General features: G+C 41.8%; 1 protein-coding gene across 2 annotated transcripts in view; it reads left to right on the top strand.

Moving 5' to 3' along the window:
* SHANK2 (SH3 and multiple ankyrin repeat domains 2) overlaps positions 1–20,118 on the top strand; it is a 349,291-nt gene that overhangs the window by 86,385 nt on the left and 242,788 nt on the right. For both annotated transcript variants that reach the window (XM_033928600.1, XM_033928599.1), the window contains exon 11: positions 14,927–14,993. In XM_033928600.1, coding sequence (XP_033784491.1) covers positions 14,927–14,993 — 67 coding nt within the window. The remainder of the gene's footprint in view (positions 1–14,926; positions 14,994–20,118) is intronic.

Below are 20,118 nucleotides of genomic sequence, written 5' to 3'. Positions count from 1 at the left end.
CGGTAACAGCTTTGATGCTCATAGAATTCTTTGGAAGGAGGACTTGGCAGCAAGAAAGTTCCAGTCGGAGCAGCCCTGCCTGCAGGAAGCTTCGAAGAGGCTTGTAGGCCTGCCGCGGGAAGCGCAAAGGAGCTGACCCAGGCAGGGCCAGCATTAGGGGAGGGCAGACAGGGCCCCACAGCTCCAGGGGGCCCCGCGGTCCAGACATCTCTTCCCCTCACCAGGCCATCTCCCTCCCTTCCCCTCAACTTCACTTATGCTTTTCAGAGTTTTCTCTTTCTGAGGGCTCCGAATGTGGCAACCATTCTCACAAGTTGTGCATGATTGCCCTGAAACATCTCCTCTGATGTGAGCCACCCAGGCAGAAACAGGAAGGTGCATCAGAGGAGAAGTTTCAGGGCAGCTGCAAACAACTTGTGAGAAGGCTGCCATGTCTGGGTCACTTGGAGAAAGAAAACTTTGATTCTGAAAAGCGCCCGCTAAGGTGATAGGAAGGGAGGGAGATGGCCTGACGAGGGGAAGAGGTTGAGTGGTGCTGAAGGGAAGTGAAGAGAGAGGGGGAAGGGGAGCAGACACTGAAGGGAAGTGGTGAGAGAGGGAGGAGCAGATGCTGGATGGAAGTGGGGAGGAGAGAAAGGGGACCAGATACTGAAGGGAAATGGGGAGGAGAGAGAGAGTGGAGCAGAAACTGGATGGAAGGACAGGATAAAGAAAAAAGGGCACATGCTAGATTGGGGGAAGAGGATAAAGTTATTAAGATACTGGAAGGGGTGAGGGAAAGAGGTGGCAAGCTGTAAGTGGACACAATGAAAGGGAAATTGAGTTGGAAAGTAAGAAAATACACTTTTCCCTCTGTATTCACGGTGGTTAGGGGCAGAGCCGGCCCGCGAATATTTAAAAAAACGTGAATAATATTTGGGCCAATTCTGCTCCTAACCACTGCTTCCTCCCGGCTATTTTAACCCTATAAGCCCCCCCCCCCTTAAGCCTTACCTGGTGGTCTAGCGGGTTTTCGAGCAGGAGCGATCTTCCCACGCTCCTGCCCTGTGCAGATCGCTCACAGGAAATGGCTGCCTTGAGCTCTCGTCGTCTCTCAAGCCTACGACGGGAGCTCAAGGCAGCCTTTTCCTGTGAGCGATCTGCACGAGGCAGGAGTGTGGAAAGATTTCTCCTGCCCCAAAAACCTGCTAGACCACCAGGTAAGGCTTAAGGGGGGGGGGGGGGGGGCTTACAGGGCTTCAAACAGCCCGAAAAATTAAAATGCTTTTTTTTTTTGGTTAAAAATCACAAATAATCGAAACTGTAGATATGGAAACTGCGAATACGGAGGGAGAAGTGTAGACAAGAGATAGAAAACAAATTGAGAAGCAATAGCAGAAAAGGAAGGGAAAGGGAGAGGGGAGATTGATACCAGAGTATTGGGGGAGAGGGAGGAGATAGATATCAGAGCTAAAGGAAGGAAAGGAGGAGAGATGCTAAAAACCACCTGGGGGAGAGAGGGAGAGATGGAAGGGAAGAAGACAGAGATGCCAGACCATGGGGGTGGGGTGGGGTGGGGGGGGGATCAGAGGGAAGAAGATGGGTGCCAGTTCAATTTGGGGTGGGGGGGAGAGGAGGGAATTAAGAGTAGACAGATGGAAACAGAAACCAGAACCTAGGACCAATGTGATGTGAAGAATAAAATGACCAGACAACAAAAAAGTTAGAAAAAAAAATTGTTTTCTATTTTGTGATTAGAATATATCAGATTTGAAATATGTATCCTGCTAGAGTGGTGTCAGACATAACTGGGGACTGCAAAGCCCAGGCTGTGCTTCTCTAGCTTCCAGCTGGCTTAGGGCTCTCTCTGACCATGGGGGGCAGTTGTCCTAGTTGCTCTCCCCTAACACTATTCCTGCCATGTGTGACTGAAGTATTCTGTTAGCTTGATTTTTCTATGTAGAATTCTGTAGTAATTTGACTTCAGTTTTCTCGATAGTGAAGGGGATATTTATGAGGGGGAGGAGAGGGGAGACAGGGGTTTTGTTGATCCTTGCTCTGTATTATTTGTGATTTATAAGATGACAGTTGTACAGAATATTGTTTCTTTTTATACTTTAATAAAATAAGTTCAGTATAAAACTATTTGAGGCATGTGTGGATGGGATCGGATGGTTTGCGGGGACGGGGACCGAGCTCGTGGGGATGGGGACAAATGTTTTCCCCGTGTCAGTCTCTAATTTGAGGAATGTTTTTCTTTGAAAAGTGTGTGGACAATATCTCATTTTGACTGTAAACCTGATGGGATTTAGATACTAAAGTTGTTGGTGAGGTGGGTTTTTTTTTCCATCTCAAGTTGTTGATTTTCAATACTTGTTCTGTTCATTCTCTTATTTTGTTTGTGGTTTGTTCTAAATCATAAATCCTTAATAATAATAATAATAATAAAATAATAATAATAAAATAATAAATATAATAATAAAATAATAATAATAATAAAAAATGACCAGAAGACTGAGTACACAAGAATCATACATTGAATTACCATGTGCTGTGCTATAGTGAACAAATACAACACATACACACACACACACACACACACACACACACACACACACACATCTATGCATGTTGTTGCTGTTCTCCCAACAAGATGCACAGATAATCTGTTAAACTATTATCTCATTGATTCTTTGCTGAAACAATCTTTTGAACAAGTGCATAAAAGACTATTTTAAGATTAGTGTCTTTTGTTATCAGACCACAGATGGAATCATGAATCATATTTTGAAGAAGTAAGACATTAAAGACTTTAAATATGGTTGCTAAGAGATATTTGTATTAAGTATGCAAGCCAATGTCGACCCTGCTTTTTTAAATAGCAACAGCATACTTTCTGCTGAGGGTTTCTGCGGTAATGAATTTTTAGAAGGATTACTGTACATCCACCGTTTAAAGGACTGAGTGCTTTGACAAACCTGTCATACTGAGGACCGAAAGAAGTATAACGCGGAAAGCGGCAAAGCATTGAAAGGTAAAATCAGCCCTGAGAAAGGTCATACATCCACCAGAAAAAAAAAAAAAAAAGATTAGAGAGAATCAGTAGGAAAAATAAGAAATTAAGAAGTCTGAGCATCCTGCATGAAGAGTCTGAAACTGATCCGGCCATCCGTACTTGTGTGTTTATTTTAAAATGCATTTGTATGCTGGACTAAACTTCTGTGCATTAATTTGTCAAGAGCAGGTTTTTGTTTTTAATCGGTGGGCATTCCATGGTGAGAAAAACTTTGTTTTGCTGGTTTACAGTAATACTGGGGTAGCTTTAAAGGCTATCACAGAAGGTTACGATATCAAAGGCAGTGCTGGATACTTTCATCACTCACCTATTGTACAGACTTTCACTAGTGCTGTAGGTGCTCTAGGTGAGAGGCTATTCTCTCATTATCAAAGAGCTTCATTGTACAAAAAGAACTGGTGAATTGTCAGTGTTGGCTTTGGCTGATTTTTTTTTTTTTTTTTTTAACACAAACCAATTTTGTATCTGTGCCTCTTTTATAAATTTGAAAAATCTACTTATCTTTCTGCTTCCTGTGTTTTGCATATAGAAAACAGAATTGAATATGTGCTCTACAGGCAATTTTAAACCTCCTCCCCAACCCCTTTATATTAATTTTGCATTTATTGTACTGGGTCGTTCGATTAGCTTTGACGGTTCTTCAAGGACCTCGGGGTTCTTGCAGGTTGTCATCCCAGATTATGAGTCTCTGTGAAGGAACCCAGGTGGACATTAAAGTCCATGCTTAACAGTGTTCCGTGATAGGTTTTTATTGGAGCAACATGAGAACGGTCATTAGTTGCAAATATATCCAGTGATGTTATTAAAAAGCATTATTACGTTCCATAATTCAGATGTCAAAGCAGATTACTGATCACGTAACTGTGCTCTCTGTTCTAACCTCATGTAGCACAGTGTATAAGCCATGTTTATGATCCAGAGGATATTAATGCAAAAACAGGTTAGAGCTAGGCTTTTTAAATTGCGTCACGGTGTTAGATGTATTAATGCTATTAACATCTATGATTAGTAAATTGATTCTATTACATATAATGGGACCCGACTGAAATAACATGGATTCATGCATGTTAGCATGTAGGAACGTGGTAGCACCTTTTAGTAAATTTAGCCCTATGGTGGTAATATTTTATAAGTCATTTCTTTAGCAGCTCTCCAGACTGGTACAGCTTCACTGATGAGTAATACCTCACCATGACCAGCAGGTGGAGATTGAGACAAAAACATTTGGTTGCAATACAAGTAGCTATGCTTCCCCCTAATCTGACCAGTCTTCTCAGTCTCAACAGGTGGTAAAATATTGCTGGCTTCCCTGGGTTAGTCTAGACCTGTTGGAATTTGCATAGTGGCCTTCTTGTCCCTTTCTGGTGACAGACAGAGCTTGGGGGGGATCCTTTCGGGGGTCTGTCCGATCTTGGAGGTGTCATACTCAGGTCACGAGTTGAGTCCCTCCCCCCCCTTCCTTCACCTTCCCATATTTTTTCTAGAGGTGCCTCAGCTGTAAGCCTTGTCACTGATACTGGAAAAAAAAAATCCTGAGGCAGTGCCGGTTTGAAGAGAACCTTCAGTGTATTGTATTGCTGTTTTATTGCTAACTGGCACTTTTCCCCTGAGCTAGGTCGCGTATGGCGCAATGAGCGCTTTTAAAGGGACAAAAGTGCTCATTAGTTTTTGTATGTCCTGGTCATGGGTGCCTTACCCAAAGTGCTAGCTGGTGCCCAAAGACTGCATGCGAGTGAGACCAGGGTTACAGATAAAGGGGCTCATATAAATTAGATCATGCCTGTACTAGCCTGGTAGGAATCTATTCTGTAAAGGAACGTAGGTTCCTGCTTTCCTTTATATAAACTGAGTCTATGTGCTTAACATTTAGGTGTGTTCTACTTCAAAAATGATGTAATTTGAATCAATTTCTTCATCAATCTTGCAAAAAATAAATAAATAAATCTCTAAGCAACCATCACCTCTTCAACCAACTGTAATAGTTAATTTGTTCTTTTTTTTTCTTCTGAGCCTCAGCCCCACCACTCCACCGCTATCAGTAAACTTTCATGGCGGTGAGCGTTACATTTAGGTGTGAGCACTTACGTCGGACATAGATCTGGTGCAAGTGTTTGGTTCTAAGTGCTGAAGGTATCTTTGTACTTACCATTTTGAGCCCTGCCCAAGTTCTGCCTAATTACATGGGCATTTTTGAAAGAATGTTCAAGTCAGAATTGGCCTCCCATAAGGCATATATTCAAATAAACTTGTGGTCAAACTTTCCTATAAACCATTAACTTTTTACCCCAAGTAAATTGCCATCTTCACAGCACCTCAGTGACATCACTCAAGGCTCAAGCACTTTCACTGCCTTGAGCTTCACGTGTCTAATCGTCATCGGTCCTTCACTAAACCCTATAACATTTTAGAATTTTTTGAATAATTTTCTTCTCTTCCTTTAAAATTTCATATTACTTCATGGCCTTTAAAGCTGGGAAGTCTCAGCCAACATGTTTCACTTAAGGATTTACCAAGGACACTTCCCAACACCATTGGCGCCATCCAGCTCAAACACTTTCCAGACCAAGATTCTCAGATTTTAAGACCGTTAAGGGCTCCTTTTATGAAGGTGTGGTAAACGTTTAATGTGCACTCTATAGCGCGCGCTAGCTGAAAATCTACCGCCTGCTCAAAAGGAGGCGGTAGCGGCTAACGCACGCGGCAATTTAGTGCACGCTATTCCACGCATGAAGGCGCTAATGCCTTCGTAAAAGGAGCCCTAAGTTAAGTAATGCTATAAATATGAAATTTTTTAAGGAAAAGTAAAGAAGAAAAAAATTCTAAATGTTATAGGAGTTAGAGAAGAACTGATGACGATTAGACATGACGATTAGACACACAAAGATCAAGGCAGTGAAAGTGCTTGAGCCTTGAGTGGTTGGTGTCGCTGATATCATGTGAAGAAGGCAATTTACTTGGGGTAAAAGGGTAATGATTTATATAGAAGTCAGAATTGGGACATCCTGCTCATAATGTCCAAACAAACCCTAACCACCTCGCAGGCATTTTCAAACAAGAAAAGCGTTGGAATTTCTCTTGTTTAAAAATACCGACTTTTCCCGCCTGCTTTTTTGGCATTCATATTTTGGATGTTTCAGTCTGGGAAATGGTTATTCATTTTGGACTTTCTTCCTTGAAGACGTCCAAAATGAATAACCATTTCCCAGACTGAAACATCCAAAATATGAATGCCAAAAAAGCAGGCGGGAAAAGTCGGTCTGGCATCATTTGGCATCGAGTGAGACTCATTTTGAATATTGAATGAGTAAGCTATATACATATACACTAAGCATGGTATTGTGGTGTAGCAATCTATTGCAATTTAAGTATGACAATAATTTGTATTAAAAGTTGGTTGCACGTTAACCATCCATAAGAACTTAAGAATAGCCTTACTGGGTCAGACCAATGGTCCATCAAGCCCAGTAGCCCATTCTCATGGTGGCCAATCCAGGTCACTAGTACCTGGCCAAAACCCAAAGAGTAGCACTATTCTTTGCTACCGATACAGGGAAAACAGTGGCTTCCCCCATGTCTTTCTCAATAACAAACTATGGACTTTACCTCCAGGAAATTGTCCAAACCTTTCTTCAAACCAGCAACGCTATCCGCTCTTACCACATCCTTTGGCAACGCGTTCCAGAGCTTAACTATTCTCCGAGTGAAAATAAATTTCCTCTTATTAGTTTTAAAGGTATTTCCCTGTAACTTCATCGAGTGTCCCCTTAGTCTTTGTAACTTTTGACAGAGTGAAAAATCGATCCACTTGTACCCGTTCTACTCCACTCAGGATTTTGTAGACTTCAATCGTATCTCCCCCATTTGCTCAATGGTTCTGTATTGACTTTTTGCATGGGGTGGTCAGAATGTTGTTTTGAGACCCTGTATTTTTTTTGTTTCAAGTCATGTATTAGCAGGGCCTTTTGGCCTGGTCCTCACACAAGAAAGGGGTATTTGTTTGCTAAGATATGTTATTTTGTTTAATGCTTATTACTGGATTTTTGCTTAATTATAAAAATGCTTGCACCCTTCTATAGCTAAAAATGTGCTCAACTGCTTCTGTATCTGCTCTTTTTTTTTTTTTATTATGAGTCCAGGACTCTGGGGGACTCTTTGTGTATATTCTGTCATCTTGAAAAGAAATGATTAGTCCCTGAACACTCTTAAGCACAACTAAACATCTAATCTTGTTTGGCAGACCTCAGAAACTTTTGCTTGCAGGCACTGATGAACGTCTGCAAAAAAAAAAAAAAATATCAATGAGAATTTTAGTAATGGTTTAGCACCTTAGCATATATCGACCGCTCCCGGTCTGATCCAATGCATGTTGATTATGCCACATTCATGCATCATTTTCAACAGATGTGTTTGGCATCTGCCTATGAAACTACCAAACCTGTTGTGGGTTTCAAAGAGCAAGGACCTGTTTTTTTGTTTTTTTTTAAATTAATAATTGATTGAAGTTTGATTTGTCTAAGAGCTCCCTCATGTTTTTAAATTGTTACTAATGCTCTGGTTCAGTATGAGCTGATAACCTTGAAGGTACATTGAAAACCCACAGCTCAGTGTGTGGCAGCAGCTAAGATAGAGATTCTTAGGAATTATCAGGAAAGGAATAGGAAAACAAAATATGAGAATGCTATAATGCCTATATCTCAAATACTATGTGCAATTCTTGTTACCACATCTCAAAAAAAGATATAGTGGAATTAGAAAAAGTACAGAAAATGCGACAAAAATGATAAGGGATGGGATACTTCCCTACAAGGAAAGGCTAAAGCGGTTGGGTTCGTCAGCCTGGAGAAGAGATGGCTCAGGGGAGATATGATAGAGGTAACATCGTAACATAGTAGATGACGGCAGATAAAGACCCGAATGGTCCATCCAGTCTGCCCAACCTGATTCAATTTAAATTGTATTTCTTCTTCTTTAGCTATTTCTGGGCAAGAATCCAAAGCTCTGCCCGGTACTGTGCTTGGGTTCCAACTACTGAAGTCTCCATCGAAGCTGACTCCAGCCCATCTACCATACCATACCATCCCAGCCATCGAAGCCCTACTCAGCTCATCTTCAACCAAACGGCCCTATACAGACACAGACCGTGCAAGTCTGACCAGTACTGGCCTTAGTTCTTCAATATTTTCTATTATTTTCTGATTCTAGATCCTCTGTGTTGTCACCGTGCGTCACCAGGCTTAGCCGTGCCCAAGGGGGAATGGCCGAGAGAGCCCAGTGGACACGGCACTGACCGAGTGGATTATCAATTCTTAATTGGAGCTAGTGGATCATGTAAAATAAACACCCAGTTTGCTTCCAACTCAAAATACTTTATTCCTCTAGGAACTTCAGTTTCCAAAACCTCAAAATTGCACTCGCAGTTCAAAAGGGAAACTTGTATTTCAAAGATACAGTCCAAAATGACTCTTTGCTATTCCAGTGCTCTAGACAATGGATCTCAAAATACTTTCAGGCAGTTTCCTGTTCAGTCTCTTATTCACAATGATTTCCGGCAGCCTCAGACTGGATCTTGCCTCTGAGCTCCTTGGTTGCAGAGCTCAGGGCAGAAGGGACTTCCTCCCACAATGACCGCTGGTTGTGGTCCCTCCTAACACACGGTCCAGTCTTATGAGAAAACCTCAAATTGAAAAATATCTCCAAAACTATTGCCAGTGCTGTGCAGTGCTAACTGCCACAGCCTAAAAACTCTGGTTCTTGCACAAGAAGGATGCAGGAGCCTTCACAAGCCACAAAGGCTTTGCAGTAAACTTTCTCTAACTTAAGTTTACTTGAGACAGTCAGCCCCTTAACTAGTGCAACAAACTAGCAAGTCCTTTTAAATTTCTCAGTTTTGCTATTTGTCAAAGACCCAGCATGACCTCTATTAAACCCCCTCTGTTTCTATGTCCCATTGGTCAGTGTCAACATTTCCCTCCTTAAAGTCCATGACTTCCTCAGGATCTAAATAGTCTTCATTATCTGAAGCTTCATGCATGAAGTCTTCTAACATTTCAGATTACATATAACTAGGTCTGACCTGGGTGTTAGGCTGAGGTATGCTGCTGTGTGTCTTTGGAACTGGTCTTCCTTCACCATTCTGTTTCCTTTCTGGTTCAGTGGCTGCCGCCCTACTGAGCATTGCTGCTGGTCCTTATAAGCATCAGGATAATGAGCTACAGGTGTGGCTTGTTCCGGGCTAGAATGTTCCTGGTGTCGCCTGGAATTGTGTCCGCCATGAAAGTTATGAGATGTTTGGTGCACCTTCCCCCTAGGAACACTATCCTGAGTACTTTTAGTTCCACCTGCCCATTGTTCTCCCTTCATTAATTCAGGCGAAAACAAATAGACACTTTCTTGCTCCGGACTAAACCTTCCCTGTCTGGCTTTAGTTCTGGGTTGAGGTGTTGGTGTAGGTAGTGTTTTTTCTTTTTGGGAGAGTATTTTCCCCTGCCTAGCTCTAGGCGTCGGCGTCTTTTCACTACCCGGCTCAGTCAAATGGCCTACCCTGTGACAGTGTTCATCCCACGCTATAAAATACTGAGTGGAGTGGAATAGGTAGATGTTAAGTCTTCCCAAAAATACTAGGGGGCATGTGATGAAATTGCTCAGTAGTAAATTTAAAACAAATCGGGGAAAAAATATTCCCTCAATGTGTAATTAAACTCTGGAATTTGTTGCCTGATAATATGGTGAAAGTAGTTAGCTTAGCATGGTTTAAAAATGGTTTGGGTAATTTCCTAAAACAAAAGTCCATAAGTCATCATTGAGATGACTTGGGGAAATCCACTGCTTATTCCTAGGATAAGCAGCATAAAATCTATTTTACTATTTGGGATCTAGCTAAGTACCTGGGACCTGGGTTGGCTACAGGTCCCAGGATACTGAGCTTGATGGACCTTTGCTGGCCCAGTATGTCAATGCTTATGTTCTTGTGTGCTTATGTTAGTGCATAACTTATAGTAGTCTATAAGCTGTACATGTAAGTGTGGGACCTGCCCATGTGTTCCTCCCCCTATACAGTTGTGCTTATAGAATACTGCTTAGCTTCCAACTGGCCCTTATGTGCACACACTGGTATAGTAAATGGGGGAGAGGGGGTGCAGTCCACCACGGGTGCTGTCGTGGTGAGGGTGCAGGCACCCATCCTTTTCCCGCCCCCCCCCACTCCTTCCCCGCCTCCCACTGTCACGCATGCTCGCCACTTCCTTTCTGCCGTATCTCTGAAATATTCTTAGCATGAGCAGTAACCCCCCCCCAACCTGCTGTCATGTCAGATCTTCATCTGACATCACTTCTGGACCAGCGCCATGGGAAGTGACATCAGAGGAAGAGCTGACACTGGAGCAACTGCAGCTTGATGGTTGCTGCTCTCGCCAGGCATGTTAACAGATGTAGGGGGGAAGGGAAGTGGCATACGTGCAGCAGGAGGGGGCGGGAAAGGCGCATGTTGAGGTGGGAGGGCCGCCACTGCCCTGGACGCCTCTCACTCTCGCTATGCCACTGTGTGCACAAATGTTATAATCACACCCGTATTAGGATTCCATAATCCTAGTGCAAAAATGATGCTTTAAGTGCTAAGATTATAGAATGTGGGGGCTTACGACCATCTGCCTTATTATTCAAATATGTTTTTCTTTCCTGGTTGTGTTGTTCAGCTGTTCGTGCTGTTTGATATTCATCCGCATGACACGTGCATCTGTTTTCAAATTTGTCCATAGGCAACTACCCCAGTTTGCTGCGTTTTAGACCAGTTGCATCTCAGGAGTACAATCTACTTTAAAAATGAAATAATAAGAGCCTTAATTGCTTTGCATTTTAAATAAGTTTGTGCTCTTGCTGGTGCTTTAATAGTAAGCAGATTTTATGTGGGAGGAAACAAAGTTGGAAAGGTGAGCAAGAATAGCCTCCTTGGGATTTGTTTTAACAAGATATTCCCTGAAAATATGAGATGGGACTCATCCTTTTGGAAATGGAGATGGATCAGCATTGGAAAGTTATGGACTCTCCTGAGCTGAATGGTAGTCCATGGCTGCGAGCGACAGGGCTTTATCCCCAGTTCCCCAATGTGTGCGGTTGTGTTAATGAACCACAAATTAAGCAACAGCTGTGTTATCAAGAGCCAGTATGTCCAGGAGATGGTGAAGTAGGGTTTATGGAGACAAACACAATATATACGAGATCCAAGGCTAATGCAAAAAAAAAAGTACAGTCTATGACCCAGAAATATCAAAGAAGAGACAAGTTAACTTAATCATGTTTTTTTAATGGGTATAGCTAATGGGCAGACTGGACGGACCGTTCAGGTCTTTATCTGCTGTATTTTACTATCTTTACTAAGGTGCGCTTGAGAGATGACAGCAAAAGCTTAGTCATACTGGGTCAGACCAATGGTCCATCTAGCCTGGCAGGTTCATAGACAACAACGCGGAAGACAAAGGCGCGCGCCGACAACTGAGCGCAAGACGGAGGCGCGCACCAAAGAAAATTACTGTTTTTAGGGGCTCCGACGGGGTTTTTTGTTGGGGAGCACCCCCAGTTTACTTACTACAAATCGCACCGGCGTTGTGGGGGGTTTGGGGGGTTGTAACCCCCACATTTTACTGTAAACTTAACTTTTTCCCTAAAAACAGGGAAAAAGTGAAGTTTTCAGTAAAATTGGGGGGGGTTACAACCCCACAACGCCCCCACAACGCGGCGCGATTTGTATGAAGTAAAGTGGGGGGGTTCCCCCCACGCCCCCCCCGTCGGAGCCCTAAAAACAGTAATTTTCTTCAGCGTGCGCCTCCGCGCTGCTCTCAATTGTCTGCTCGCGCCTTTGTCCCGGCGCGCTTTTGACCTGACACCAGCCTGGCATCTTGTTTTCAACAGTGGCCAATCCAGCTTACAAGCTCCTGGCAGAAATCCAAAGAGTAGCAACAGTCCGGAATTCCAAAGAGTAACGAGATTCCATGTAGAATCCCAAATAGTAGCAACATTCCATGCTACCGATCCCAGGGTAAGCAGTAGCTTCCCTCACGTCTGTCTCAATAGCATAAGAACATAAGAATAGCCATACTGGGTCAAACCAATGGTCCATCTAGCCCAGTATCTTGTTTGCAACAGTGGCCAAGCCAGGTCACAAGTACCTGACAGAAACTCAAATAGTAGCAACATTCCATACAGAGCCCCAAATAGAAGCAACATTATGGAATCCCCATAGAATAACAAGATTCCATATAGAATCCTAAATAATAGCAACATTCCAGAATTTCAAAGAGAAGTAAGATTCCAGAACCCCCAAATAGTAGCAACATTCCATGCTTCCAATCCCAGGTTAAGCAGTGTCTTCTCCCCTGTCTTTCTCAATAGCAGAGAATGGACTTTTCCTCCAGAAACTTGTCCAAACCTTTTTTAAACACAACTATGCTAACATGCCATTGGAGCGTGCTGTTATACAATAGCCAGTCAGGGTTTAGGGATACCTGCAATGAGCACTCATGACATAGATTTTGCGTAGAATGGAGGTAGTGCTTGTAGATTTCTCTCGTGCATAAACCTGACTGGCTAGGTGTGTCGCGAAGACTGGTTTGAGAACCCCTGGAATACACTAGTAACAAAGGATTACTTTTACTAAGCTGCGGTCAGTAATGGGGAGAGTGTGGCGCAGAGGTTAAAGCTACAGCCTCAGCACCCGGAGGTTGTGGGTTCAAACCCACGCTGCTCCTTATGACCCTGGGCAAGTCACTTAATCCCCCCATTGCCCCAGGTACATTAGATAGATTGAGAGCCCACCGGGACAGACAGGGAGAAATACCTGAATAAACTCATGTAAACGGTTCCGAGTTCCCCTGGGAGAACGGTATGGAAAATAAGTTGCGTGCTCTTATGTGGGTCTTTACCATGCACTAAGGACATTTTAACTGCAACCATAAAAATGTCTTTATTCAATTATTTTCATTAATAGCCATGCGTTAATGTTAACATTAGCACACAACCATTTAAAAAATTACTCCAAAATGGAACTATTTTTTTTAGGGCTAAAAGCATATTAATTCTCTACCATGAAGTCTAATATATTTAGGAGAATAGAAAACAGATGATCACGTGTCGGTAATAAATTATTACACTGCAGTTTCAGTCCATTTAAAGGGGTATTGCTGATTTTTATGTTTGACGTTTTTCTGAGCATTATTTTGCCTCTTAAAAATTACCTTTCTACAGTAGAGAGTGCCTTGACTTTACTTTGATTATAACTTTCAAGTTTGCTTTGTTAAAGATGTTCACCCTTGGTCACTGAGAAATAGCAGCCGTTCCATTTTCTCTTATGCTCAGAGGGTTTTTTTTATGGGGTGGGGGGGGGGGGGAGATAGGGAATTGTCGATTTCTTTTTAACGGAATAATTCTGCAGCTGCATTGAGCACTTCCTGTGCCTACAAGCTACCAGCAGTCCAGAATTGTCAGTTGATATAATCGACTTCCAAATGAATCTTAGCAGCTGCCGGGTTCGTTGTTGGTTTTTTTTTTTCGCCCCACCATTTCAGCAAGTAAGCACTGAAGCTTTATTTCGGCAGCCCGGCTGCTCATTTTATTCAAATAGCCTCAATATCTTCTGATTTCAAATAATTTTGACAGAGCGCTTCCGTCTAAGGAGCCTTGATTACCGCTTGTAGACTGTTTACACTGGGAAGAAGTTAGCTGAATACAAAGTAAGAGGCGCTCTGCGGGCACAATGAAATATTTATTCCTGCAAAATCAGAACCAGAAAAAAAAAAAATCTAAAACTGGGAAACACGTGGCTGTAATGGCCCTATTCAAAAGATCTTTCTCCTCTTGGAAATCTGATGCAGTCGCATTTAACACAATGTTAAATCTTGTCTCTGTTTAAAACCTCGTTCAGTGCAACAACAGGCACCATCTAGGGTCCTCCAAATATCAGTTTGCAAATTCTTTTTCCTCTGAGAGGAAGATTCTCAAAACCTAGGGCTCCTTTTACTGCGTATTTAGAGCACGCAGCATTTTAGCGTCTAGTGTGCGCGGCATTTTAGCACGCGCTATTCCACCCATTAATGCTCTAACGCATCTTAGTAAAAGGAGCCCTTACTGTGCCCTTAACGATGGCCGCTAAACCTGTTCCAGCCGGTTTAGGGTGCATGTATTTTAGCGGCCGATTATCAAAACGGCTCACCGCAGTCTTTTCCGAGCTTTCTAGCACTCTCCAACTCTGCCGTGCAAGTGTAGTACAACGAGGCCATTTAATATTATGATGTGTGCATGCATTTATTATGTCTGTTTGCTTTCTCAATAAAATTTTCAAACCCCACCCCCCCCCAAAAAAAAAAAAAAAAATTCAAAGGAGCACTCTAGTGTAGGCGATTCTTTTTCATCACCGAGTGATTCCCCAAGCTTGGCCTAAAGTACCTAGACAGTTTCCAATCAACACTCACAATCCTTTAAAAAAACATCACATATATAATAATACCACTTAATATAAGATTTAGGGTTTTTTTAATAGTATAATTCTTACAAATTTTAAAGTTAATATACTGTGCAAAGTCTTAATATAAACCAAATCAAACCCTCTTTTGCAGGGATGATGCGGTATATAAATTGAAGAATTAGATTAGATTACTGTGGGGTCCTTTTACTAAGGCATACTAAATCGATTAGCACACGGTAAATCAGTTAGGGCACCTGTATTTGAATGCTGTACACCACTTTGGGTGCATCTGTGATATGGGAATGCAGTTAATTTGTAAATCAATAAATATGAATTATACATATAATTTTTCAAGGATATTGTGCTTTATCTGTCTGTTCAGCGATGGCATTTTGTTGTTTTTTGTTTTTTTTTTCCAGGTGGCCATTATAGCAGGAAATTTTGAACTGGCTGAATTTATAAAAAATCATAAGGATACTGATATTGGTAAGTTAAACCCCCTCCCCCCAAAAAAAAGCAATGTTATTTTATGGTCATACTGTATCGGTTTTCCCAGATATATCAAGACAAACTCAGTTCTGTTGTAAAGCCTTCCTCCAGCTAAGACCCAAGGTCTTGGCAGGAGGTAACACATTCTTCTTGAAATATCCTTGTAAATGTCCAAATCATATGTGTTTTGGGAACCTGTGCATTTGGAAGTTTTTCTCACTGAGAAGATGAAGGTTTAAACTCTAATGTTATTTCTTGTTAATATTTCAGTTCTAGGGTTCAGAGGGTATAAATTTATTTCCTGCAGCAGATATGATATTTCCTCCTTCCCATGAAGTGGGCTTGAATTGCCAGAAGAATGCTAGGTTACATAGGGAGAAGTATGGCCAGTAGGAAAAAGGAGGTATTGATGCCTCTGTATAAGACTCTGGTGAGACCTCATTTAGAATATTGTGTGCAATTCTGGAGGCCGTACCTTCAAAAAGATATAAAAAGGATGGAGTCGGTCCAGAGGAAGGCTACTAAAATGTTGTGTGGTCTTCATGATAAGGCGCATGGGGACAGATTTAAAGATCTCAATATGTATACTTTAGAGGAAAGGTAGGAGAGGGGAGGTGTGCATGAATTGAGTCTTTTTCATTTGAAAGGAAGCTGTGGAATGAGAGGGCATAGCATGAAGTTAAGAGGTGATAGGCTCCGGAGTAATCTGAGGAAATACTTTTTTACAGAAAGGGTGATAGATGTGTGGAACAGTCTCCCGAAAGAGGTGGTGGAAACGGAGACTGTGTCTGAATTCAAAAGGGACTGGGATAGGCACTTGGAGAGAGAAAGAGATAATGGTTACTGCGGATGGGCAGACTGGATGGGCCATTTGGCCTTTATCTGCTGTTGTGTTTCAATGTTTCTGTGTTCTATGTTTAAAACTGTATTTTGTGCCATTTTTGGCAAGTTTTATTTTCTGTATTTCCTTATGATTTCTGAATGTTATGTTATATGACGAAATCTCAATCAAAAAACCACACAAAAAAACCAACTTCTTTTGCAACTCTTTGGTAGGCATGAGTCTGAAGTAAATATCGATCAAAGCAATGCAACTGGTATTGCCACCATACAGCTTAAATGCTTTTAAAGTTTTTCCAAGGACAATAGTCTATAAAAATTGAAAATACACTCCTCCCTTCATATTCGTGGGGGTTAGGAGCAGAGCCAGCCAATGAATATGGAAAATACTGACCCAATTCTGACCCAATCCAACCCCACCTCTCTCCTGCATCCCGGACCTTATCTGGTGGTCTAGTGTGATTGTGAGCCCACAGGGACAGATAGGGAAAATGCCTGATTGTAAAACCGCTTAGATAACCTTGATAGGCAGTATATAAAAACCTAATAAACTTGAAACTTGAAACTTAACACAGGGCAGGAGCGATCTTCCTACACTCCTGCCCCTTGCAAAGCCATCATCAAAATGGCTGCCGTGAGTTTCCCATTGTAGTCTCGAGGAGAGGGCAGCTGGGGCGCTGGTAGGTGCTTAAATTGTACTTACGAAGCCGGGCATATTATCCGACCGCCTCTTCCTGGTACTAAAGTCATGGCTACACCAATCAGGAGCTGCTTTGATACGCCAGATGGCATGTCAAAGCAGTTCCTGATTGGTGTAACCATGACTTTAGTACCAGGAAGAGGTGGTCAGAAAATACCGCGAATTACTGAGTCCGCAATTTGTGAACCGCAAATTCACGGGGGTTTACTGTACACCTTTCCCTCCCTACTTCCCCATTCCCACCTTGCCTCTCGCTTGTCTGTCCCCTGGCTTCTGCCCATTATTTTCTTATGTACCCAAGGCCACTGCCCCTTTACACTTGACCCTACCCAGCCATGGTCTTCTTTACTTGAATGGGTCAATGAATTTGCATTATTACAGGTTTGCTTTCTTAATTTGCACAAAATCAACTGTTCCTGTATTAGTGGTTAGCTGCATTATATTATAGCTGGTGATTCATTTTACTGAGTTAGAGTAGAATGCAATTAGAGTTTAGGGACTATATTTGAAATTTCCTGAACTCTACTGGTGTGCAGAGCTTATTAACTTCTTCAGTAGAAAGCTTCATGGAAGGTTTTATTATTATGATTTTTTAAAATAATAAACTACAGCACGGTCCATAAATTAAAATACCAACTGAACTTGAATGTAACTCACCTTGAATTTTTGATACAGGCATGAGCTAAATCCAGTTCCTTTTTACCATTCCCTTTAGAAGAACAAAATCTCATTTAAGATGCAAAAAAGGAGCTGTATTGTAAATGTATGAGCATACATTGCACTTATTAAGCCATTTAGGCCCTGATTCTATAAATAATGCTGGAAAAGATTTGGTTCTATATTAATACCTTTCAAATATTTAATTGTCTGTATCATACCACCCATGTCCCTTCTCTCCTCCAGAGTATACATGTTGAGGTCTTTTAGTTTCTTCTCTTATTTCTTTTGGAGCAAACTCCCTCCATTTTTGTTGCTTTCCTCTGGACTGCTTCAAGCAGTCTTATATCCTTGGCCAGATTCGGCCTCCAAAACTGAACACAGTACTCCAGGTGGGGCTTCACGAACGGCCTGTACAGGGGCACCAACACTTCCTTTCTTCTGCTGGTTACACCTTTCTCTATGCAGTCTAGCATCCTTCTGGCAGCAGCCACCGCCTTGCCACACTGTTTCGTTGCCTTCAGATCCTCAGGCACTTATCACCCCAAGGTCCCTCTCCCTGTCTGTGCATATCAGTCTCTCCCCTCCAAGCACACACTTCTCCCTCAGATTTCTACTCCCCCCAACTGCATCACTCTGCACTTCCTTGCACTGAATTATAGTTTAGACCGTTCTTTCAACTCTTGCAGATCCTTTTTCATGTTTTCCACTCCCTCTGGGGTGTCCACTCTGTTTCAGATCTTGGTATCATGTGCAAAAAAGCAAAACTTACCTTCTAACCCTTCAGCAATATCGCTCACAAACATCATGTCTCTGTTTCTATACCATGAATTGCATGCACAGAATAGCATTCCAGCTCTTGTGTAGATGTGTGTGAATGCAGCTGCTGGTGTCAGTTTGTGCACAAGACTCAGTTGCCACTAGTGCAAAGCCATGTACACCTTTGTCTGGTGTGCTATCCCATGTTCATACATGTTTTATTGCACAGGGATAATTTTCATATTTGGTTACAGCATAGTGGAGCAATTCTTAGAAGACTTGTGCTAAGTGTTAGCATATGGCTTTAATACAAGGTTTCTATATTGGCCCCTAGTGGTTGCGTGGAATGGTCTCCCGAAGGAGATGGTGGAAACAGAGACTGTGTCTGAATTCAAGAAAGCCTGGGATAGGCACGTGGGATCTCTGAGAGTGGAAGAAATAATGGTTATTGCGGATGGGCAGACTGGATGGGCCATTTGGCCTTTATCTGCCATCATGTTTCTATGTTACTAAAGTTCTATGACATCGAAATGCAGGTGTAAAGAGCCTTAACCTATAGGAAGAGGAGATGCAAATGTTAAGAGCCTTAGCCAATAAGGAGAGGAGGAGATAGTGGATGAGAAGACTGGATGGACAATTTGGTCTTTATCTTCTATCATGTTTCTATGTTTCTATAACTATAAAGCTTTATGACCTCAAAATGTAGGTGTAAAGAGCCTTAGCCAATAGGAAGAGGAGATGCAAATCATGACCTTAGAATTACAGGGTTCTAAGTGACAATTTTCAGTATTTTTAACTCCGATGACTTCCGGGTTCTATCTGACATGTAGATGTTACAACACTCACGAGGATTTATTGCAACTTAACCGTTCCTTCATTTCATAAGGAATTACGTGGTTCTATGTACAGAAATTAGTCTATGCATGGGATTACAAGGGTCTAACTGCGAGCCAACTTTCGGTACAGTTAGAACCATGTAATTCTAAGGTCGCGAAATGTTAAGAGCCTTAGCCAATAGGGAGAGGAAGAGATAGTGGATGCTGCAGATGGGCAGGCTAGATGGGCCATTTGGCCTTTATCTGCTATCATGTTTCTACCCGCAAACTCTCTCCCAGGTAGTTTAAATAACCTTAATTAGAAATATGTAGTACTGGAATTCTCTTCCTCCTCTACTGCTTGCCTGTCTGCAGGAATGGAGAACAAATTGAGGTTCTGCGTTTGAAACTTGGCTGTTTCAAAGACGAGAATTACATGTTGTACCACATTACAGAATATTTTTCATTTATGATGAAATGTTTTGAAATTTGTGTCCCCCTTGAGGCAAGGATGAGTGATGGGTGAACTTTTCTGCTTATTCCATGTTTGTTTTATTGTGATGGTTTTGGAGGCAGCCACTGTATATTGCATTTACTATGGTTTCTATAGAAAACAGGTATAAGTTATAACTGTATAACCCAACAATAATAAAAGTCCTTATGTACCTGATAGGTATACTATTCAGATATTAAAATATATTGTGAGATGGAAGTTCTTAACTTGGACTTGAAATCTTGCTGGGGTTTTTTCTTCTTCTTGAGGATGCATCTTTTTGTGATGTGATCATTTGCAAGGTAGATTGAAAGCCTTGTGTGGTTCTGCCTCATGGGAACAAGGATTGTTTTAGGTATCTTGTCTTTTTGAAGATTTGAAGATAAAAGAGAAAATCTCTCTTTTATTTAAAGACATTATGAACCACATTGAAGGGGAATGCGCATTTTGGTTGTTGATTAGTGGAGTAGCTAAGTTACTGTTGCTAGGTTTCAACTTGGAGTTCCTCTTTTGCAGTATAATTATGTGTAGATGGTTTTTGAAGGCTTTCAAGTCGTCTTTCTGATATAGTAACACCTTCAAGTACGCCATAATTGTATTTTATAAAACTTAGAAAATTTGCAATAATTTCAAAATAAAATCCATGAGAGCCTTTTGGTTATGTTGGCCCGGTAGCATTCTAAATTCTACTCAAATTTCTTTGCCCATTCAAAAGTTGCTTTTCTCATTGAAGGAAGGTTTTATTGGCACCTTGGGCTGAGAGGTTGCCCCTGATTGGTGCAGTTATCAAGGTTGACATTAGAGCAAACTTGTGGCACTCAAATTTTTACTTCCTCAGGATGGAGCTAACAGGTTGGG

This window comes from Geotrypetes seraphini, chromosome 19 (assembly GCF_902459505.1).
Source record: "Geotrypetes seraphini chromosome 19, aGeoSer1.1, whole genome shotgun sequence".
In the NCBI taxonomy this organism is placed as follows: domain Eukaryota; kingdom Metazoa; phylum Chordata; class Amphibia; order Gymnophiona; family Dermophiidae; genus Geotrypetes; species Geotrypetes seraphini.
The sequence above is the reverse complement of the archived record's forward strand: the minus strand, read 5'-3'. Positions and strand labels throughout refer to the sequence as shown.